This window comes from Epinephelus moara, chromosome 9, assembly GCF_006386435.1.
Source record: "Epinephelus moara isolate mb chromosome 9, YSFRI_EMoa_1.0, whole genome shotgun sequence".
Lineage (NCBI taxonomy): Eukaryota > Metazoa > Chordata > Actinopteri > Perciformes > Serranidae > Epinephelus > Epinephelus moara.
The window spans coordinates 31,617,507-31,642,028 of record NC_065514.1 but is presented as its reverse complement, the minus strand read 5'-3'; the positions used below and the strand labels follow the sequence as shown (position 1 = coordinate 31,642,028).

The 24,522-nt window shown below is 39.4% G+C and overlaps 1 protein-coding gene across 1 annotated transcript in view; it reads left to right on the top strand.

Annotated features, from left to right (window-relative positions):
* The window catches only part of jmy (junction mediating and regulatory protein, p53 cofactor), a 41,486-nt gene that overhangs the window by 4,587 nt on the left and 12,377 nt on the right, over positions 1 to 24,522 (top strand). Inside the window, exon 2 of the mRNA XM_050052352.1 lies at positions 11,059 to 11,232. Within this exon, the coding sequence (XP_049908309.1) occupies positions 11,059 to 11,232 (174 nt within the window). The remainder of the gene's footprint in view (positions 1 to 11,058; positions 11,233 to 24,522) is intronic.

The following is a 24,522-nucleotide window of genomic DNA, read 5'->3' as shown; positions in this document are numbered from 1 at the left end:
TCCTTTTCATATATGAGAGTTACCTGAATATGTTTTGGTTTTGGACTTTTAATTGAATAAAACAAGCAGTCTAAATACATTATGTTGGGCTGTGGGGAATTACTACAGACATTTTTCACTACGTAACTAACATTTTATCGACAAAATGATTCATTAGGACCACAATCAGCATATTAATCGACTGATAGTTGCAGCGCTAATGCTCAGTCTGGCACTCCTTCCTTCTACTGGTAATGGTGTTCCTTGGAACCCTGATTGTTTGGTGTGTACAGAGCTTTTGGAGAATCACTGTTAATGCCTTCATCACAAGATGCAGACCCAATCGCAGCCCTGTTTGTGATGATAACTGGGCCAAATATGCAGAAAGACAGACTGGTGCAAAACACTCGATGTAGGGCATGGATCTGTCAAACATTGACCAGAGACTTGAAGTTTTTTCTTATCTGTGGCCTGTTGTTAAACAGAATTAGGCTTGCCTACAGTAAACCTGACACGTTGTAAGCTAATAGTTACATTTTAATGGCTTTGCTTTGTAGTCGTTCAGGTGTGATGATAATGTGAAGCGTGAGAAAGATTAAACATTAACTGAGGTCTGGATTACGCAGGCTTGATGCTTTACATTACAGTGTTTAGTATCCAACAAAAGGTGTGAGTATAATGTACACCTGGCATCTAACAAAACTGCAGCTATTATTTTCACTGATCAGTTAATCTGCTGATTATTTCCTTGATTTTATCATTTGGTGTATAAAACAGAAGGTAGCAAACAGTGACAATGTCTATCCCACACCTTTTAGTTACCATATTTAAATATCTTATTTTGTGCAACCAGCTGTGCAAAACCCAAAGATACTGTATTAACTTTACTGTCATAAATGAAAACCAGCACATATTCACATTTAAAAAGCTAGAACCAGAGAATTTGGCATTTTTCATAATGCACATACACAGTTCCTCACTCTCTATCCACCTTATTCCTAGCCCCCATGATATCATGAGTAAATTATGGGTGCGACTTCCTGCATTGAACCGGAACCAGCATTTTCCAGTTGTAACAGTATGCAAATCCTCTCACCTAAAGCGACACCTCAGTTGGGATAATGCATCCATACCTCTGCCATCTCTGACAGCTACTGGTTGTAGCATTGGTTGTTTATCTTTTTAACAAAGCACATTAGCGATTAGCTTGCCTTGCTACGTTAACATGTTGTTAAATTTAACAGTGCCCGAGCCAGCTCACAGTAAACATACACTTCCTCCAAAAGATTATTTATAATTTCTTAGGACTCATAAACAGAACAGATGTAAAGCTTCATATAAAGTGAATAAATATGATGTTTCCCAGCGAATGCTCCGCCCGTCTGCCTTAACGACACAGTTCAGGAATTCTTATAACTGCTGATTTAATAAATCTACTGAGTGAACCATAATGCCGAATTCAGCAGCAGACTTGAGAAATATCAGTAATTTGAAGCAGTTGTAAAATATATAACTTCAGGCATTCAATTTATATTAAGTATGGCAAATCAGTAACACAGTCTCAACCTAGTGATGTAACACATAATTCAAGGTATGCTGCTGAGTTTATTTTATAAGAGGCAATTTTCTAACGTAGGCTGTGAATGACTGTGAAATATCATGTACTGACGTTGAGTGACAGACCTGTTATTTTAGATGTCATTGTCTTGTGCATATTCTGATTTAACACCTCTCTGTTGAAACTCCTTTGGTTTTATTATTTCTCATGTCATTCCAAGCATGTGACAGCATAGTGTATGCATTTGAGTGTGTGCGAAAATATGGGACAGATCACCACTCGCATTGATTTAGTAAGGGATAGTGCATTTTATTTTTCAATACAGGACAATCTGGTATTATATGGGACGGGTGACAACCTGTTCCTGTCTGTCAGTAGATGATTGAAACTGTGGTTATTGTTGGTTACAGGAACAGTCCCATTGTTCTGGGTGCATGTTCATCACTGTTGTTGAAACAACAAGTATAGCTCAGTCTGGTTGTTAGTAACGTCACAGACGTGGACAGTACAACATGTGCCAGAGCTCCACAGAGACATTTAACGTTAGTTAGATATCTGTTTAAAAAAGCTCAACTGAAGTTGAATTACTTTAGAAAAGAACTGCTGTTGGCTGTTTGCCACAGAGACTAGCCACCGACTAACCGTAAAAAGTCCATTAACTAGCTTACTCCCACCTCTGATATCTCACCAGAAGGGTGTACCACGTAGCAAGATTAGTGGCTTAGTGAGGTATGTTGAGCCTAAAGTTAGAGTTTTCCATCCTACAAAGGTGACTCTCTAGCCCTTTTTAGATAGGAATTGTGCAAATTTGGGAAAGCCCAATCAGTCTTTTTTTCAGCATTGGCAGTATAAAAACAAAACCGGGGAGTGCGGCAATTTGCCGCTTGCCTTCTTTTTGTTTATACAGAATGCGCCTTTTTTGGGGCAATGGGGGCGTGAGCAAGTAACAAAATGTGTTGGTCAGCGTGTGACATAAACAGTGACGCGGGAGGGAAGCCGTGGCTAGTCAGTCCTTCGGCGATTCTCTTGTAAGTCGGCCCGTTCCTCACCGTTCCTGTCATCTGATGGTTAATGGCCTCTTAGTTTGCGAGGACAAGGAGGGCGCGCAATTCCTTGTCTCCCCAGTTGCTCATCTTTACAGTGTCCGTCAGGTGTGTGTTTCCCTCTTGCTACTAGCTGCTCACTAATTCCTGCTATCAGCTGTTTCCTGTTTATCCACTGCCAGTGGGTCGCACGTGCAGCGTCATCAACAGCTCCTCCCACAAGTCTTCAACAGCCCCTCCCGTTGCGGAAGGCTGCCTCGGTCTGTTTAAACAAAAAAGCGTTCCGCCAATATGACTACCCTACGAGATGGAAAATTGGGCACCTCGGATCAACTTGCCAATCAGGCTCTGTGTGTATAAACGCTTGCAGCTTGCCGGCAAAACGGCCCAACATTCGCAGAAAATCTGGCAGTGTAAAAGGGGCTTCTTTTAACCTGGCTAGATCACCGTGGTAACTTCTGCAGCAGACCTAACCTGGTTGGGTCCAGGTTATGTTTGGAGTTTCTGCTTGAAATTGTTTACAAAGCGCCTTTCATTACTGCTTTGTGTAGCGTCACTCTATAGTCAGTGTTTATGTATGAGCGATACAGATTGTCAGATGAGGGAATACGTTATAAATGCACTTTATACAACTTGTTGAATCTTAACTATAAAAATAGAATGACAGTCATTCTATTTCTGTAGCTGTGACGTTACAGCTGTGCCTAGGTTGAAGCTACTGTGTTGCTTTTTACCGCAATGCTCTTTAATATTCTTCAAAAGTGGAAGTTGGGGGCACATGATTGGTCAATATCATGTGTCAAATCACGCAGTGACATGATCATTTGACTCATTTTATGAGAACACACACACACAGCCTGAAGCAGAAAGCCTGGGTTAAAGACAGATCATAACCACCTTCATGGTATCCCGTTATCTCTGACCCGAGGCTTTAGAGTTTGTAGAGCCAGCTCACACAAAGAGAGCCTGGCTCTGTTGAGCTGGCTTGGTGGTACAGCCCTCAGAAATTGCACCCATAATCATTTCTACAGTAGCGCCCTCAGGAATAAGGTTGATAGTCACAAAAAGGGATAATAGGCAGTTTATTTACTTCTGTTTATTTTGTTTGTTAATGTGCCCACAGTTTGTGTTTCGTCATGGTGAGTGTGCACGTTAGTCTGCCATACTGTGGCTTTGTGGGACAGCATTTTAGCTCAGATTGTTTACATTGCACAATGCGGGTAGTCTTTTGTGTTACTCACTAACACATATTTATTTGGACAATTAATGTGTCCTGTTTTATATTTGAGCTGAAAACAGTGATGTATGCCTCTGCTGGCTACAGTTATCATTAATCCTCGTGTGCATCCCTGCATGGAATATTTGAGGGAAAAAAAAGACACAAAAACATGAACCCACATTGCTCAAAGGATTTCTAGTTGTAGGTCCTAGTTCAGTTGATTCACAGGTGGTGGCAGCTCTGCAAAGAACCTTGCCATTGAGTGCTATTGGTAACTGGTTTTCCCCTTTAGGCTCACACTGCATTTTATGTCTCCCAAATAGCATTTAGTTCATTCAAACTGAGCGTCTGCTCAGATCATAGTCGGCTGTGTTCCTCCTGTGAGATGCTTCAATTAAAAGGCAGAGAGAAAAGTGCTCCAGCAAGACGGAGCAGATTTAGCACCGACAAACTGGAAGAGTTAGTCCTGATGATAGGCCTGGAGCAGCTATGCTATAGCTCATATCACTCCTGTAATTATGCACTCATTGCACTTTGGAGTGCTTTCTGTCGACTTTACAGCTACATTTAGCACACAATCATGTAATAATATCTTTCAAACAAGTTGGAAAAGTAAGAAATAAATACATCTAAAGCTACCGTTGGAAACTTTTATGAAAATAACTTTTTGTTACATTTACTGAAACTGTCACTGTACTAACAAACAGTCTGCGACAAAAAATCCTCTCACCTCTTGTTGTCTAATGGCATCTGTTAGAATCTACTACTGCTGCTGAACAAAAACAACCAATCAGAGCAGAGAATTCTCTAGCGCAGCTGAACATGAATCAAAATTCTGCTACTGCATTGCCTTTTTCTCTCCTTTAATGTTTTCAGAATCAGATTTAGTGTACTGTTTAGCTGTAGAAAACAGGAAAGTTTGTGATCCGGCCACCATGCTGGATACAGTCGAGCAACACACCAGGCACTGCTCAGCGCTCACCAGCTGGACCAACTTTGCATTGCTGCTTTTAACTAAATTAAACATTAATAAAAGTCACTGCCATGAAGTCAACATTCAGAATAACAAAAAAAAACAACCAAAAACAAAGAAAGCATAACAAATGATACAAAAAGCTATGTGATAGGGTGACTATGTCTAAGGGCCTGGATGGTGCCCTCTGACCAGAATTTGGGATGGCCAGGAGAGCTAAGCTGAACAGGAGATATTTAGTCAAATGTTGTGCAGTTAGTTTCCAGTAATCAGTTTTGTCAACTTTTTTTTTTTGCAGTTTGCTCTGAACCATTCATTTGTTTCTCCACACTGACCCTGCAAACATTTGAAATAAAACACGGGCTGTAGCTAACAATTTATTTTTTATTAACAGATAATATGCTTATTATTTTTGTATGTAAAATGTCAGAAAATAATGAAAATCCCCCATCACATTTTCCTGAAGCCCAAGTGCAGTAACTTCTTGAAATTTCTTTTTTTGTCTGAGCAATTGCCCAAAACTCGTAAATATTCAGTGAAAACTTCGAAATCTTTTCTTTTAAAGGGCCACGGGCTGTTATCAAACCCACAGCTGCTGCAGCAAGTACAATGCCTTTTATATATGTGGAACAGCCGCTCTAACCACTGAGCTAATAATCGCCCTGAAAACTTCTAAATCTAAAGTAAATTCTCATTATTAGAAATCTGGGACCATAGAATGTTTGGCTTTATGGTGCGAAAAGTGACTTATAACATTCAAAATAGCTGCAGATTGTATTCTCTGTCAGTTGTCCAATCAATTGGTGCAGTGGTTTCCTAACGGTGTGCTGCATCACACTGGCATACCTGGACTGGCATTATGGCACAAGTCCAGCTGTAGTGTGTGATTTCGGGACAACCATACATTATTATTGTAACATACAAGTATACAAAAAATTATTAATTAGTATTTATTTAAATTACAATAAGTCTATGACCAAAAATAAATTACGCAGTTGCCAGGTAATGGGGATTATTAAGTGTGGCCCTGATTGACAACAATATTGAAAAAGAGAAATTTATGAGGGGAAATGGATTGCTTTCTTGTGCAGTGCAACAAACAACTAACCACCAGTGCAGACACCCCACCAATTAAAGATAAGAGGAATAAAAATTTGAGTAGACCGTATCATGAAAGCTACCTGTACCGTATGGCTTCAGCTTGACTGGGGATGTTAATGCCCCTCAGACTGGGTGCGTCACCTGTCGGGAGAAGCTGGCTAATGCTAGCATGGTGCTAAGCATGTTGAAGAGGCCCTTTGAAACCAAACATCCCTTTCGCGCTGAGAGAAACTTCACCTACTCTAAAAGAGCACACAGCCTGAATTAGAGGCAGCAAGACCGTTTGTTTCTAATTCATTCTTGAATTATTTTGTTACTAGTTTTCAGAAGCAACAAAAGGGGCAGGCGTTAGCACCTTCATGCAACATGCAAACTCTTTTCAGGGTCTCCCTATGTCAGTGTGTTTTCTCCGGGGTTCTCTGGCTTCCTCCCACAGTCCAAAGACATGCAGGTTAGGTTGATTGGTGACTCTAAATTGTCCATAGGTGTGAATGTGAGTGTGAATGGTTGTCTGTCTGTCTGTATGTGTCAGCCCTGGGATGGTTTGGCGACCTGTCCAAGGTGTACCCCGCCTCTTGCCCAGTGTCAGCTGGGATAGGCCCTCTCCCCCATGTACTCTTGAGAGGGTAAATGGTTACGGATAATGAATGAATGAATTATTAAATATATCATGAGTGATATAGTTGTTCTTCAAATTTTAGTTGGCATTAGTGAATTAAAAAAAAATGTACAGAGTGATAACACGTGTTATAAAAGCTGATTTGCACGGATATTAATTCAGAGATTTTGGCTTGCACTTTGAAGAGCCTTGGGCACAAGGAGTTTGAAAACGACTGAATTAGTCAGCTAATTGTTTTAACTTTATTTAAATAGGTAATCCTGCTGCATCTTTGAAGTGCAGGCTCATCAGCTCACACACCAAACAGTCGGAGGACCTCCTGCTTCCTGCCTGTCATCATCAACAAATAGATTTGACTATGTAAATACAACTTAAGCAGGAAATAAGCATATTTCATCATAAAAAAACAGGTCAGTTTTCAAAGGAAGTTTTTAAAGAAAATCTCTAACAATCAATGTATTCCAGCACTTGCATCCATAAAAGCTATAGAAGTTAAAATAGCCCATAAAGCTCAGGACTTTGTAGCTTTGCAAAGCTCGTGCCCAGGCAGAACTCGTCTGATTTAGCCCAGAGGTTTTCCTGACTAGGAGCGACTGCAGGGGCAGGGAGTCGGTGTATGGTTGGCCAGTGGTTACCACGGTGACACAGGCCCAAGGTAAACAGTAGGAGCAGTGTTCGAGCTGAATCGTGCAGTGTCTATCCCCAACGTGGAGGGCTTTGGATAAGCAGCCTGGAGTTAATATAAGAGTCTCTATTCATATCTATAGCTCCTTGCAGAAAGAAGAGCACTTTATCCACCGCTTTGGACGAAGATTGGGTGGTGGCACATTTCAGTATTATCTGAAGCAGAAGTGAAGGAGGAGTATTGTGCTGTATGAATTGGAGCTACTGGTTTCTGAGAGCTGGGAGATGAATTGTATTTGTGTGTACAATAGCTGTTTTGATAGCGTCTATCTCCTGAACAATGAGCAGTCTGTGAATAGCAGAACATACGGTACGAATCAGCAACAGTTTGGGCCAATTTATTCTCATTGTACTACACTCAAACAACATACTTTATGGTATCATTACTGACCACACACATGCATGCAGAGACACTTGCACACTCTTTACTCTCACTTTTATAGATAATGTTTGGATTTATTGCCTTGAGCTTTCAGAGTTGTTTCAGAGTTGTTTTTGTTTAGGACTAATCATGTATTAGTCAGAATTAGACTCACTACACACACTAAAATTTAATTTCCTATTCAGTTGGATGTGTTTGAAGGATAATTCTGGTGATACTCTTTACTTTTCTTAGTGTTTTACTCTTGTAAAATTGGTGTTTGCTTTTAATTAGGGTTGCAGCTAACAATTATTTTTATTATTGATTAAAGATTACTTTCTCGATTGTTTAATTTACAAATTGTAAAAAAAAAAAAAGCCAGCTATAATCCCCTAAAGTCCGTGTTGATGTTTTCAAATATCTTGTTTTGTCAGACCAGCAGTTGAAAAACTCTGTTATCTAGAAATCTCATGTCATGCTATCCAGGGTCAGCTAATCTATTCTACTTTTGTGCCGGTTTTTCAAAGCAACATTGGATCAGATCACCCTGATCTAGATACAAACATTTCAAAATTATCATATTTGGAAAACCATTGCTTTAAATGGGACTATGTATCACAATGTGGGCAGTTTGTCAATGAACACACTGCAGCTACCATTTAAAGCCATAGGTGCCACTGAAGAAAATTAAACAGCGATCTTTGAGAGTGTAACTTAAAGCCTTTCACTACAGTAGAAAAAAAAATTCCCCAAATAACTGTCAATATAAAAAAAAAGGTTTTTAATAGAAAGCCTAAAATTTTGTTCCTGAAATCCACCTGAATCCGGAGTTCTACTGGGATCAAGATCATTCTGATTTTTTGGGATCAGCCAAGGTATCGCAATCCTACTAAAAAGTTCTGAACAACAGAAGATGAAGGTTTGATCTCAGATGGAAGACTGGATTACATAATCTAATCCCATTTCAGAATCTTTTTTTTCTTTTGAACAACCCATTTTCAAGATTTTATCCAATCCGACAGTTGAAATCCAATAGGATCAACTGAGCCCAGGAGGCTTCATAGATAATCAAATAAACAGTCTGTATTGCCCGGCTGTTTAAGGAAATTATTTAGCCCTTTTACAGAAGAATAAATGTATATATTTGGGACTTGTTTTTAAAGATTTACCACTGGGATTAGAACCAGGAGTCACAGATATAGCTGGGAGGTCAGATAGTATTAGGGTACAGTCACTAATGAGTGAGTGCAGGCAAGTGACTGTCTCCTGCTGAGGCAGCAGGACATATTCGTGCTGAATGGAGCAAGTGCAGGATGTGATGCTCACAGAAAGCTAGCTTGCCAGCTAATGTTAGCTAACTTGCAAAGTATGATGTTTTTTACCCTTCTTTGTTGAGAACTTAATGATTATAAACACTATGGCACATTCTCAAAGTCTTATTCATCGAATAGCATCTGTCTCAAGTTCAGCAAAGATAAAAGTCAAACCTAAATAAAACACAAAAAGAATGGAAAAACAGGGCCATCACAAATTAGCTCAAACATATCTGGTAATGAAAACAATGCAAGAGCTTTCTTGTCTTTTTACAAGTTTTAGACACTTACTCAAGAGTTTTAACTCATTCTTTCAATGGTTCTAACTATGATTAGTAGGCATGTAACGATATATCGAATTTCGCGGTGTCGCGATAAAATAAATTCTCGATACCTTCGTGGGAATGCCACGGTAGTTATATAGCTGCGTTCTCCTACAGAGCCGGTAATATGACTGTGCGACTACATTCCCCATAATCCTTTGCATGCAACTGCGCGCACAGGTGAGAGCAGACTCGTGCAGACTCGTGCAGCTCAGCCTCTCAGCCTCCGACTCTGACCCGTGCATGACAAACAGCGAATAAAAGTAAGGAGATTGATTGTTCTTCTCTGTGGATTTTCTCCAATAAAAGTAAGGAGATTGATTGTTCTTCTCTGTGGATTTTCTCCATGACTGTTCGTCATAGCGAGAAGCCACACATATCACGTGAAACAGCGGAATCGTGGCTTTCCGACAAGACCAAGCACTTGTCGGTAGTCCAATGTTTTCACAGCGAAAAAAAAATGATAAAGCTACACTAAAACAATGTATAACAGAGCTTTCATACAGCTCTGCACACACATTACTTTTGGATGGATTACTCGCGAATGCAGGGTCGCACAGAAATGCCACGCATATCACATGAAAGCGCAGGACCAGAGCTTTCCTCTCCTCATCTCCTGTTCTGAGAAAGTGTTAGGGTCTCCTTGATGTCAAGATTGTCAACCTGGCGTGAACAAACTGAGTGAATGTGTGTTTTTGAGTTTTTCTATGACTTCCAGGGAAATGGCTGGGCTTTATTTATTTTGGTTTTCTTTTACACACATCTCTACCCCTCTCTCTCTCTCTCTCTCTCTCTCTCTGTTTCTCTCTGTGTATCTGTGAGTGAGGGATTGTGTGTTATTGAGTTTACATTATTTCTAATTTGTTAGTTTTGTTGTTGTTGCAGGGTCTGATTATTCTAAGTTCTGTATATTTGATGAATATTAAGACTACTCTGTCCTCATAATTTGATGTCATTCAGATGACTTTCTAGTAATAGTACTACACTACTTTTGTTCAGAGTAGGTTAAAAAATACTGAATGTTTCCATTTTCATATTCTGTCACTATAGTTTTAATTGACATGACTTTGTTATGGCACTTTAATGTCTGCCTGCCTAGCAGTAATAGAGGGGAAATGAAAGCACATGTTCAACTATGTGTTGATTTGTTTATGATACACTTCCAAGTTAAAAATAACATGCTGTACAGTGTACATGCACTATTTTTGAATAAAATAGCTATTTTTAACAATAAATTTTCTCTCTTTTCCCCTTGTATAAATATCATGATAATATCGTATCGCGAGTTTCTGGTATCGTTACATCCCTAATCATTAGTCTTAAAGTATCTGCATTTGTGCATGAAAACCTTCCCCAATAACAAGACAATATTGAGAACAAAGTCCATGTTCTTGTTTTCAACACCAACACCAAATTTGACTGTCTCCCTGTCAAGGTTGACAACTTAATCTCTCAGGACTGTAGCCAGCACTGCATATTGGTCCAGAAGGACTGCACTACAATATCGGCTGGTTAGACACAGAAACAATCATTGTCTAATCCACACACTTCCTAGCTATTGGTTAAAGCTGTGACATCACCAGTCATAGTTCACCAAAGTTGACTTCCACGTGATGGGTAGTTGTGGACTTGCTTTGCTGTTGGAAGTAAATGTTTTATTTGCCCCTTCACTCCCATTGAATGCAAGTGAACAGGAGGTGGATATTCGCCAATGTTAATTTCGCTCATACTTGATCTTTCCCTTGAGACGGACTAATACATTGTTGGTTTATTGACTAAAATAACTCTTTCCTTGTACTTAATGGTAATTATGTTGCATCATGTAAATCTCTGTCAGCAACAGTTTCCCAGCTACATCTTTTCTCCATGCCTTTTTGTGTCCCAGGTGTTGGACAAACATAAAGCCATGGACAGCATGGTGGAGCTGCTGCAGGTGTACCCTGAGGAGGACGAGGCATACGGAGAGCTGCTGGAGGCGACGACTCAGCTCTACCACTACCTGCTTCAGCCTTTCAGGGACATGAGGGAGCTGGCAATGTTGCGCAGACAGCAGATTAAGGTAATACACACAAGCACATACACACACAGATACAAATACCATCTGCTTTAGGGCTTGATTTAAGTAGGTTTAGACCTAACAGTAGCCGGCTAACTGTCCTGGAATACACTTTGACTGCGTTTCACTACTACAGAGCATTCCATCAGTCACAGTGCTATTCTTGTGGTTTTAAAAGCCATGGTTAGTGCTGGGAAAGGAGCCCTGAACCACAGCATGGTAATGTCGTCCTCTGAGCTCCTAAGCCGACTGTAATGACATTAGTTGCTGAGGATACATGTGGTGGTGGTGATGATGATGGTGTAGTAGCTACCCTGTAGCTTTGCGTTTGGGGGCTGTAGAGGGCAGAGGATCAGCCAGAGAGGCTTTTTCCCCCCTCCACCCAGAGCGGCTTAACAACCAGCATAAGTATTATTACAGCAGCCACTAAACCACTCAGTAATTCTGCAGCCTCAGCACACTCTTCTGTTTTCCACACTCTTTCTCCACTCCATCTTTGTTGTTTTTCTTCATTAGAGGCTTGAAGAGGGAAGTAAATCCACGGACTAATCTGAACTGTCTCATAGAGCTGGCTTCAGTCTCGACACATGCCTGGTTGGGTCAATAGGTCAGAGTCCTTCATGCTCACAGTACACTTTTTCAACATTTAAGTCATTTCTTAATAAATGCTTTGGATAATATAATATTTGGATAATATTAAAATACAAAAGGAAAATTTATGTATTTCATTTTTCTTTCTGACTATGAGTTTGAAATTTCCTTACAGCAATACAGCAACAAAACCATACTGGAAATTTATGAAATTGGCCACATTTATCAATATGACCATGTTACCCAGGTCTTATGAAGGTGCGTGAACAAACGGGTGGGGTGTTTACCAGAAAAATATCAAAGTCAAAAACGTACAACAAGTTATTAGCCTAAGAATTTACAGAAACATTGCGTGCAATAGTCCACCTTCCACCTTCCACCTTCTCCTCCCCTCTGTCACTTTGGCTGTTTTCTCTCAAACACACACAGACACACACACACACACACACACACCGCAGCACCAACTGTCTCTGTCCTCAACTCATGTCTTGTAATCTAACTGGCTGTAGCTCACTGCCAGGTCCTTGACATGTCCAGATATTTAGAATGCTAATTATCTGGGGAGCGTCTGCAATGCATCCGTGAGCCAAAACAGTTTGCACATAGCACTAAAGCTCCGGTTTGTGAGCGCTGAGTGATTAACGACTTGCCTTTGATCTGGGGCTTTTGTCAGGAGCTCCAAAAACTGTTGGCGAGCAGAAAGTCAGGGCCAAGGTCATGTGGTGTGAACTAGACATAAGTTAGCATATGACCAGTAGCATTAAAAAAGTGGGGCTAGCACATGTCACTTACAGCACACTTCATGGAGAGCAATGAGGGCAAATATTCTCTGGTCCACCTCAGCTAAAACACAAAAACGTTGCATGTTAGCACGTAGCCTATCATTTACTACTGAGCCCGTTCGTAACCGATATCAACAACATTATCTTAACTTCACCTCTTCTTACAGACGTGAACTAACCACAGACACTTGCCTCATTCCTGGACTCCCAGTGGTGTGCCGCTGCAGAATGCATGGAAACACTGGAATAGATCATTGGCATATTAAAACATTTTTTTTTTAGCTTAGCGGGTGTTCCTGTTGGACTGGAGACCCTCCAGGCCTGTACAATTACAGGGTAGACACAATGAAATAGAACAGAAGTTGGAATTTTAAATAAAATGTCAGGCAGTAAATGTAGTGCACTATATAATTAATAGGGAGTGATTTTGGACACAGCCTATCAAAGTTAAGTAAGCACTGTGCACAGGTGTGTCCATTCCACATAACCTCATGAGTTCAAGGTGCAGTCCAATCCAGCCGGCCAGAAAAAGAACAAAGGAGAAAGTCAGTGGTAGAGAGAGGAAACAAAAATAACAGGCTTATCCAACAGTGTGAAATAACATCAGCAGGCCAAAGTCTGTGTCTTGTTCGTCAGAATAGTCAAGGAATCAAGTTTGAGGTTTTCTGGGCTGTGCAACCTGTGCAACCTGTGCAACCTGTGCAACCTGTGCATGCTTTGATATTATGTTACACAGTACTGAGTGCTGTTTAACTGGACACATGCTGTCTCTGTATCTGTCCTCAGACACTCTCTGTTTCACCCCTTTGTTGTGTTGTGAGTACTTTCCCGTCTCTAAACTACATTCCTTACACAGCTTGCTCATCCAGCATCATGTCACTAACCAGCACAAGGGACTGTGTGGGTGTGTTTTATGAGTGTGTATTGCAGTATGATGGTATTTGGCTTCTTGGGTGGATACTGATCTAAATTAAGACAGTTCACTGAATCACAAGAATTTGTGTAGCACTTTTTTTAAAGGATGAGTCTGCTGATATTTGATATTTTTATTATGGTCAACAGATCCCACGAAAGGTCCCAAACAAGCAATGACTTAATCTGCTCATTAAGTATTGTGTGTGTATCAAAGCTTGATATATCTTCTTCCTCTGTGCCTTAGAGCTCCATTGTTGCCCCAAAACTATTAAAAATACATCAGTGAGTCACACTGTTGCACTGGCTGACATATTCCTTCATTATTGTTAACACACACTGTAGTTTATTTTGACTTAATCCTACATATATTGTCCTGCTGCCACAAGTATGCACTACAGCACCACATCTAGATCTGCTGCTGAAATTAGTCCCTAACAAATGTTCAACAGTGTTCAGCTGTTGTATTTAATTATTTAACCTTTTACAGGACACTGTATTACATTAGAGTTGCAGTGATCAATTTTAAGTACATGTTACCTTACTGCTCAGTCTCCAAACAAAATACTTTGACTTTCTATTCCAGGCTAGGCAAACAAAAAAGGTTCTCCTTCTCAAACATAAGTCAAGTTTTTCATGGTCATCCAACTAAAAGAAATCAACATAAATGGAGGACATTTTACTCAGTTTCCCTCTTTTGTTTAAATTACACTTAACATAAGGCTCTACACTGTGGCTGTTGTTTATGAGACAGTAAAATTGTACTTGTGGTTTATACCATATTTCAACAGACCATTTTTCTCTCAACATAAAACATTTTGCTCCTCATCTCCTGGATATTACAGAGTAATCTTTTCTGGGAAATGAACAAGTGTGAAAATAAAATAAGTAAAAGAATTTCAACTCAATGTCCAAATTGATTACCTTTTTTGTTAGTTTCTGATCAGGTATCTTCAAAAGTCTTTTCCAAAGCCGAAAGCATTTGACACTTATGTCTGATGTTTGGAGGTTCCCATTCTGTATCTCCACTAATGGCCCAAACTGAAGTAAATTTATGGACTCCCAGAAAGGATCACTAGAAGCTTATGGATGCTTGTTATGGCTGCTAGTGATGGAGACATAAAACAAATGCCCATGGGCAAAGCACCTGTGGTTGAAGCTGCCCTTGTCATGTGGATTGACAATGCCTGGTAATGTAATGCAACAGCTATAGCTCACTGTATTTTGAAATGGTCAGTAAAATTTAGTAAATAGCAAGGCTGTCCTCTTCATAACTTTATATTAATATAATAAATATACATTGTCAATTAGATGGTAATCTTCATGAGAAATAAAGAAAATGAAAAACATCCGTTACAATAATCATCCTCTTATAGTGATCAATTTAACGCGACATATGTCATTACTGTAAACTGTGTCCACTTTATTAAATTGCTTGTTTTGTGCGACCAGTAGTCCGACCACCAAATTTTTTTACTTTCATAGAAGACTAAAATAAATGGTAAATAATCAGAATTGAAAAGCAACAGTCAGAGAAATTTTTGCTTTAAAGATAATGTATTAATCAAATACCAAAACAGTTGCAGATTTGATCAACTGCAATAAGACAGTTGACTAATCCAACCATATTTTGTAAGATTAACAATCTTGTTGGTATTGAAGTAAAAGGTTTATTAAAAATCTATACTTTGTGGAAAATGTAAAACCTTCCCAGAGATCCATCTGGACATGTGAAGTTTGAAAGACATGGGCATTTAGGAGACAGAGAGGATCTAATGAAAGATACTTTTGAGTTGCATTATGGGAGTTGTAGTGTCCGCTGTTTGTGGAGCTTGGCCCCTACTAGAAGCTAAGAGTCATGATATCTCGACCTTTGATCCTTCAACTTTTATGTGTCCTGTGAGTCACCCAGCTTTATAGAGGTTTATTACTAATGTGCTGGAAACAGATGGATCCAGTCACTGTTACCTGCAGACTGGAGGTGTACAACCTCCTCTAACCATTCTGCATGTTTCTGATGCGCTTCATGAAGCTTTCTGAGAATCTGAACTCTGTACGATTCCAAAGTTTCCAGCTTCACCACCTGCTCCCCTCAGGGCGATCCAACGGTGGAAAACAAAGCTGTATGCAAATGACTCCTTAATGCTGGCAGGGGTGGTTGGTTTCTCTCAAACTGATGAGTCAGGGGATCGTGGACATCCTCCACGCTTGTGAAAAAGGGAAGGAGAGAGAGTTGGGAATTAGGACACAAGCTACTATCATTTACATGTGGTTTGCATCCTACTTAATGTCACAAAGGTGAGGTGAAAAGGGCTAGAGCAGCCGAGTATCAGTTGCTTGATAGAATTACAGGCTTTCCCGACTTCTTCTGCAAGTGTGAATACACACTGGACGTGTGTGAGGCTGAAAGACAGACTGGAGTTGAGATTCAATCAACCAGAGGCGTCAAACTGTAGAGGGAATGTTGTACAGAAGGGATAGGAGGAATCAATACTGTGTTTTTTAGCTGTGATATTTCAAGGTTGTTGTGTTCAGAGGCTACATGAGCTGAGTTTTACATTGAGTTAACAATATTTTTCATTATCAACTGATCTTTTATTTTCTCCGTTAGCTGTTTGGTCTTTAAAATGTCAGAAAGCAGTGAAAAATCAATCCTCAGATTGCTTGATTTGTTTGTCCAACAGTCCAAAATCCAAAGACATTTCGTTTACACTATCACAATTATACAGCATATGATATTCAGCATACACTATCACACATATTGATGGGTATGTTAAGCATTTTATTTTTGTAATATTGTAACTGTATGATTTGATTTGCCTCATTGCAATCTTGAAATGCTTTAATTCTCAACTATGAAAAGTACTTTGTAAAAAAGTGCTCTATAGATAACATATTATCATTGTAATTTAATTAAACAGAGAAAAGCAGAAAATTCTCACAAATGGGAAGCTGAAACTTGATGTTTGACTTTTTTTTTTTGCTTGAATCAATTAATTGATTATCAAAATAGTTGGAGATTATGTTACTGTTAATCGACTAATCGATTTAACCACTGCAGATCTACAATAAAATAATATCTCTTTAACTCTTTCCACTCTCCTTAGTTGTAGACATCTAAACTTAACTGAATCAGTGAATGGAAGAGCAGATGGAACAGTGAATGAATGATCACCTAAATGAATCCACAACAAAAGGTGTAGAGTATTTAGGTGAATGGTGCATTGTTGGATGGCCTTATTGCACATTGGAGCGGTGCAGTGTCGGTGTCCTGTTGCCTGGAGGGTCAGAGGGCAGCCATGAATTAAAAATGAGGTTTCTCTGTAATGTGTCTGAGATACTTTTGTACCAAAGTAAGCTCCAGTTACTGTTTCAGCTGCGTTTTTACATGGCAACGGTTGTCATGGCGGGCCCTTAAACGGTTGCTGTGTTTATCTTCAGCTGATGAGCCAATTTTACACAAATTTTGAAACATCACACAAGATGATATGCAAAATATTTAGCTCTTTGACCTGAATTTAAGTCAATGGTGGACCCAATTGTTTATTTGTAATGAGCTTTCCTAATTAAATACGTCATGACTCACAAAAATACTTAAACACCTACATAGATATTAACCATATAGATTCAGTAATCAAGTAATTCATCTAGGGCCCCATTAACAATTATTTCCATTATGGACTGATCAGATTGTTTTCTCATATAATCAAGTGATCATTTGGTGTACAAAATATCTGAAAATAATGAAAAATGCATGTCACAACTTTCTAAAGCCCAACACAGCGTCTTCAGTTGTCTCATTTTGTCCAACCGACAGTCCTAAACCCCAATATATTCAGATTACAGTGATGTAAAACAGAAAAGCAGTAAATCGTCTAATTGCAGATCCATTTTTTTGTCAGTTAGTTAATTATTAATAATCGATTTATTGTCTCAGCTTTAAATCAATCAAAAAGTTCAATCTGCTGACAAATGTGAACTCAGTGTGTGTGTGTGTGTGTGTGTGTGTGTGTGTTTTAATGTGTATTTATAGCAAATAAACTACACTCAATCCAGACATTTTTAGATGTGAATCTAAATAAAAGGGGCCTTGATCAGAGTTCGTGAATGAGGGGTGAAGGAATGACAGATCCAGATGTTTCCCATAACTCCCTGATGATAACCTATCTCTTCAAGAGGTCTTGTGTCTGAAAGGATAAGGCTGATGTGTTTTTCTGTGTTTTTTAAAAGGCTAAGAAGTTCCTTAAAACAGCTGGGCAATGTGGCTTTTAACAAGTGTTACTCAAACATGAGGGAATAGTACATTTGTTGGGGAATATTTTCAGCAGCGGATTAATCCAGATTTGGTGCTTTTGTGAGTATTTGTGACAGTAGGACAATGTTTGTAGGACTGAGTTAAATTAAACTGCAGTGTATGTGTTCATGGTAAGAAAGAACATGTCACTCAGTGTGACAGTGTGGCTCATTGATGTGTTTTAAAGGACTTCACCCACAAAATGATCATTTGTACGTCAGTTACTTTTCGCATGTTATGTTGAATTTGGAAGGAAAACTTTGTTTCTCATATGCCTCATGATGTTGAACAAAGAATCCAAAAAAGGCAAACATTCTTGATGAATTGAAGTCATAGGGGTCCACGTTTACCAACAGCAAAACTATAGCAAAATATACATTTACAAACTCTCACACATTTTATGATTAAACTTTTTATCTCTTTTTCAGCATTTGAACAAACAGTACATTACAAATGTACAAACAACATTTAAAACTAAAGGAAAAAAAGGACGTGCAAGTTCTTCTTGGCAGTGTGTAACACAGGCTGTCACGTGACATTTATACCACATCATATTGCGTCTTATGTTCATCCATTTAGCATAAACAATTATATAATGCACACAGAGCAAGGATAGGACCCAGAGGTATCAATTGACATGTTGATCATCTTTACTGATCATTTCCAAATAGGAACCCTAAATATTTCTGAAAAATCTTTACACTGTTATTAACTTAGTGAATAAGCTGTTCAGAAGAAGCTATCCTCGCCAAATCATCACTCCATTCTTTTTAGGCTGATTTTCTCTTTTGACTTCCGATGTCTCAACACCATCCTGTTCCCTGTGATGAAGGCTAGTTTCACCCAGGAACATACCTCTGAGGACAGGTTAGTCTCCATTGGTTAAGATGCCCAGTGTACATAATGCTGGACCCTCAATGAGGTCTGTTTCGAGTTTATTTTTAATACATCTGACAATAGCTGACCAGAAGTCATGCACCATTTCACATTCATAAAGCATGTGTACCAACGTGGCCCTGTCTTTGCATCTCCAAAAGCTATCATCCTCCCTAAGCCCCAGCCTTGGCATTTTCGATGGAGTCCAATAATTCCTAATGATATTATTCGTGTCTGCATGCCTAGGGCTACCAGTACCACGACTGTACTGCTTTTGTCCAAGCTTCCCCGTTGATAGATATTCCAAGATCCATGTACGCTTAACACCCTCATAGTTTGGGGGCTGATGTTTTCTAAGCTCGTCATAAAACCAGGATGTCCCCCCTCCTATGCTTCCATTTTTTTCACCATAACTCCTGAATGCAAGTAACGGGCAATATTTCTCTTTCTATCTGCTGTTGTTATACAACTCCTTATTTGGTTAAACTTCCCACAAACCTTCCTGGGTACATTCAATTTAGACACCAGCTGTTCAAAGAAGAGAAGGTGTTTTCCATCATATAGATCTTCCATTAACATTACGCCTGCTCTCACCCAATTTTCCCACATGATAGATTTGTTACTATTTCTCAGTGACTTATTATACCAAATTGATGATCCTCTGGTATAATAGTGATTCATGTTACATATCTGATGAGCTCTTCTCCAGCTGGCTTTAGCAAATGTCAACACAGTGTTTCTATAAGGTTTATCACCTCCTGACTGAATAAGGAAAGCTTTCATCAAAAAGGGCTCCACCAGCTTCTTTTTGATTGCAACTCAAGCAGGAGCACAGGTCTCTGACGAATTTTAAGTTTGATAACTGACTGAGAGGGCATTATGGTACCAATCTATTCTTAAGCATCCCAGACCACCCTCCTCCACGGATGTATGTAATTTCTTTTTTTTGAAAGAGGGCTTTTTACCCACCCACAGGAAGTTAGTCATGGCTCTGTTAAATCTAGCAAGGAGAGAAGGGGGAAACTCCAGAGGTAACATGTATGTTATGTAGTTAATCTGGGGTATTCTAATCATCTTTAATATATTTATCCTTCCTATCAATGAGAGACCCAATCTTGACCAGTTTTGTAGGTTACTTTAAATTTTTTGGATAAGGGAAAGTAAGTTTAACATCATTTTGTCTTCCTAACACATGCATTTTGCTAAAACCGTTATATTGAAAACACAGCACAGGCTACTACTACTACTCGTACATGCATGAAACTGTTTATTTGAAAGTCTTTTAAATATATTACAGTTTCAGAAAAATTGTTTGTGTTTAGGAAGTACTGAGCATATGACTGGATAAATGAGACTTGGATTATACTGCACGAGTTGTGTGAGAATTTGTAAATCTATGTTTTGATGTAGTTTTGCTGTTGGTAAACATGGACCCCTATGACTTCAATTCATCAATGTTTGCGTTTTTTGGATTCTTTGTTCACTGTGGAGGTATGCAAGGAAACCAAAATTTCTTAATTAATTTAACATAACTCTGGGTGAGTAATTGACATGTAAATTATTATTTTATGGGTGAAGTATTCCTTTAATAGTTTGTGAATAGCCAATGGAGCTCCATGGCACATTTCAGGCTTTGGACAAACACACCATTGTTTGTTGTGGACTTTTCATGAGAGAGTATATTTAAAAACCTGGTGGCGTTATCCTAACCCTTTCAAATGTGGAGCTCTCCACATGTTATATCCATCCCTCCCCCACAGATAAACACCTGCCTACTATCTAACACTATTTTAACCAAATGAGATAAGGTACCACCATGTCATCATCATGCTGTAATCCCAGCCCTTTACCACGGGAACTGGCGTCACTTCTATTTTCAGGGAGTTTGACACATCTGTGTTTTGTCACCAGTAGCTGTTGACCAGAGGTGTTAAAGGGAAATCACTCACAGTCGCATCTTCACCCCCTCCTTCCTGCCTGGTTTTAGTTGTGCACAGGAAGAGTTGAAACAAACAAGTCAGACATCCTTACATTAAGAAAGAGTAAGGATTTTAGGTTACAACACTCTGATGTGCCCCAAAGCTACCATGTGATTACAATTTGGAAAAATTGTAAGTATATTTGCCTCCAAATGAACAGTTAGGCGTATAGAAGTACTCTTAATGACCTCATCTCTCCTCACACTCTGTCTCACCCTGTGTGATTATGAGTCGTGATGAATGAATGGTGCTCACACATTGTGTGTCACTCATGAGGCAGGGATTAGAAGAGGAACTCAACTGAGTGATAGCAGTATGTGACAGGTGAAAGGGAAATATCAACCTGTCTTTTTCTTCAGTCTGGTGTTGGCATGATGTTTGGAATCACCCAGCCTAAATGTACTGTTGCAGAGCAGCTTTACAGGTTTATGTTAAATGTGCTTACTCTTTCGCACAACAGATCTTTTTTTCCCTTCTTATTCTGCAATTTTTTTTTTTTTGGTATTGGCAAAGCAGAAGAATACACAAACTAAAAAAAGATGATATCTCTGGTTCAGCTGCATCACTTTTGATTTCTTGTTGTCAGTCATGGTGTTGCAGGAGTGCAGTGCTGAATTGCAGAAGGACTCTTTAAAACATGCATACCCCTGTTTGTGAGAAGATATATGGGGAGATGGATTCCCTCATTTCATTAGAACAGCCAATTATTGAGATGATAAATTCATGTATGAGGTAGAACAAAATGTGAAATAAATAATAAAATAATAATAATAATAATAATAAACTCTGTCTTTCGTAGCATAGTTACAAAGTGCTTTACGATAAAAACAGAACACATTTAAAACAGAAAGAGATTGAAACAAATTAAGAGCCAAAAAGTAGTAAGATAAACTAAAATGTCAGAAAATGTAAGTGAAATCACTGACAACCAATCACAAAAAAGTGGGTTTTTAAAAGTGATTTTAAAGATGAGACAGAGTTTGCAGCCCTGATCTCCTCAGGCAGGTCATTCCTAAGTCTAGAAGCTCTATCTATATCCCTTCTGTCAATTAATCTGGACCTTGGAACAACAAGCAGCGACACATCCGAGGATCTCACATTGTGATAATGTACATAAGGCAATAACAGATCAGATACTTGGAGCAAGGCTTCTCAGGGCTTTGTAAGTAATCAATAATACCTTAAAATCTATTCTAAAAGCATCAGGTAGCCAGTATAAGGAAGCCAGCATCTGTGAGATGTGGACAGGTTTTCTAACCCCAAGTCAAAATCCTGGCAGCAGAGAGAATCTCTCTCCCTACTCTGTGTGTATCATCATGTGCTGCTGCAGCCTTTACTTTAACCTAACAGCATTCAGTTCAGACTTGTGTTGTTTATGTAAAAGTGACCAGGGGTGCTTATTCAGATATGAGACAGACATGTTAAATTGAGGTCTGACAGGGACTTAATTTAAGGTAGCTAAGAAATCCTTTAAGGCCCAGTGTGTAAGATTTACTTGGATTTAGTGGTGCCCAGCATTGATGATTGTAGATTGCAATCAGCTGAAACTTTCTCTGGTTAGAATTCCTTCATTGAGGTCTCTTCCTCTCCAAAACAAACGAACCAGGTGATTAGAACCGGTCAAAACACTGAATAAAGCAGTTTCACATGACAAATGAGTGTTTCTTTATTTCGCACATTGCAGATAGGTTGCTATCCCACCATTTTCTAATGTGTGCTCATCTTAATTCTGATCCAGACGTGAGGTTTTTACTGTGAGCTGAATTATTATCTAAGGTGTTCTTGTCTCCATAAACAAAGGGACTCTGTGATTTAAACACTGCTTGTCGCGGAGGGGCTGAAAACTATGGTGGCCGACAAGAAAATGCAAATAGGCCTACTACTTACCTAGAGCCAGTGTTTGGTTTGCCTGTTCTGGGTAACTGTGGTAACATGGTGGTGTGGTGTTCTCTGCAGATGAGGTTCTGCTCCCTTTGTAGATATAAACAGCTCTAAGCTTCTAAGGTAACAAAAACATGACAGCTCTTATTTCCAGGTGATTATACACTAAAGAAAACATTTATTATATGATATTCCATTTCTGCCAATATGTCTCCATAAATCCTACACACTGGACCTTTAATTCTAATGTACCGTGTTATGTTTCAATAAGCTTCTTATCCTTAACTAGGAAAAAAAAAAAGCACAGACACAAAGATTCATTTTGCCAGTTGTATGGATGCTCTCTTCTTTGCATGAAACCAGTCCAACAGACTGACAGTCAAGGGCCAACTTGATATGGAGATGTTTTGCTTTGGTTTAACAACGACAGGCACACAATGTAAACAGCACATGACTTTGGCGGTGTGACATGTCACCAGGTCTGACAGATCTGCTGAGGGCAAATCAGTCAGACCTGGTGACATGTCACCAGGTCTGACTGATCTGCTGAGGGCAAATTTCTTTGCCTTTTGGTGCTCTGTGGGTGTTAAACGTTGGAGGCTGCTTTCCTCTTCAATTGTGTTCACATGTTGCTGCTGTGGTACTGTATCCTTTCTGTTAAAGGATACCTGAACAATGAGATCACTGCTAAAAATCTGAGTTAAGATTTTCTTTCTCTTTTTAACTTCACTCATTCCCCTTAGTGATTTTTCTTTTCTTTCTGGTCTCTGACGTAATCTCTCCTCCCCCATTCGCTCCCGGTTTCACCCCCAAACCACTCCCTGTTCTTGTGCCTCACGTGCAGACACACACACACACACACACACTACAATACAAAGCACTGAGTATGCTGGCTTACATAAATCAAGGTCTTTGAGGTTTGTTGGTGTTTGTTTCTGAGCACCTACACACATCTGTTTTACATTGAGATATTAATATATGACTATATATGTGCATGGGGCCTCACAGGGAGTCAATGTGTCTGTGTACATTTTGTTCCATGTGGTCTTCTCTTGGAGGAGGGAGGGGGGGATTCAGTTCACAGTCAACACCCAGGACAGGACTCCACGTGGCACTGCCTTTTCCCCATTTCTCACTCTTTTTCACATGGCCTGACACGAGCTGGTGAACTGTGAAACATGAGCTCTGGTTTACATGCAGTGTTGTGCCACGTAATATAAACTCCTTTCAGGGTGTATTCAGACATTTCTTGTTTTGTGCTCAGGATTCTTGTCTTTATTTATTGTTCCAGCAGCCCAGTAGGACACTGGGTTAGTGTCACTCTAAACACAAACATGCGCAGGCATGCCTTGGTCACTGTTACCACCATCTGCTGTAACTTGCTGGTATTACAGAGCAGTGTGATGAACTGCGGTGCCAGGGTTTTCAGGGGAGAGTTGAAGGGGGTCACAGAGGGAGAGAGATGAGGCAAAGATCTTTGTGCATCAGCGTTCTAAAAACAGTAAGTTAGTTATTATAGTCTGGCCTGCCAATTTAAACCCAAGATTCCTACAACTTGTGTCATAATCGTAGTCCTTTGTGGAGTCATAACTCAGTCAAATCTGAACACACAGACATACTCCACATATTTTTATAACTAGTATGACTTTCCAAAGATATAATTTCAATGTCCACGATGAATTAACGTCTATCAATCTGCTTAGAAGTCACAGAAAAAATATGCTCCTTTCAACTCCAGAACCTGCCTGAGAATCATCATGTTTTAAATTTTATTTAGATTAAAAGTAATACAATGATAGTTGTCTGTACATCCATGCATACATTGCAGACAGGAGCTGCTAATAGTTAATTTGTAATACTTTTAATGGTGCCAGGCTAAAAAAAGTCCGGCAAACTCACTGAACTCATGGCAACATTACACTTCCTGTTTACATCCCCCAAACACAGGTAATGATTATCTACTAAATAGAAGTAAGAC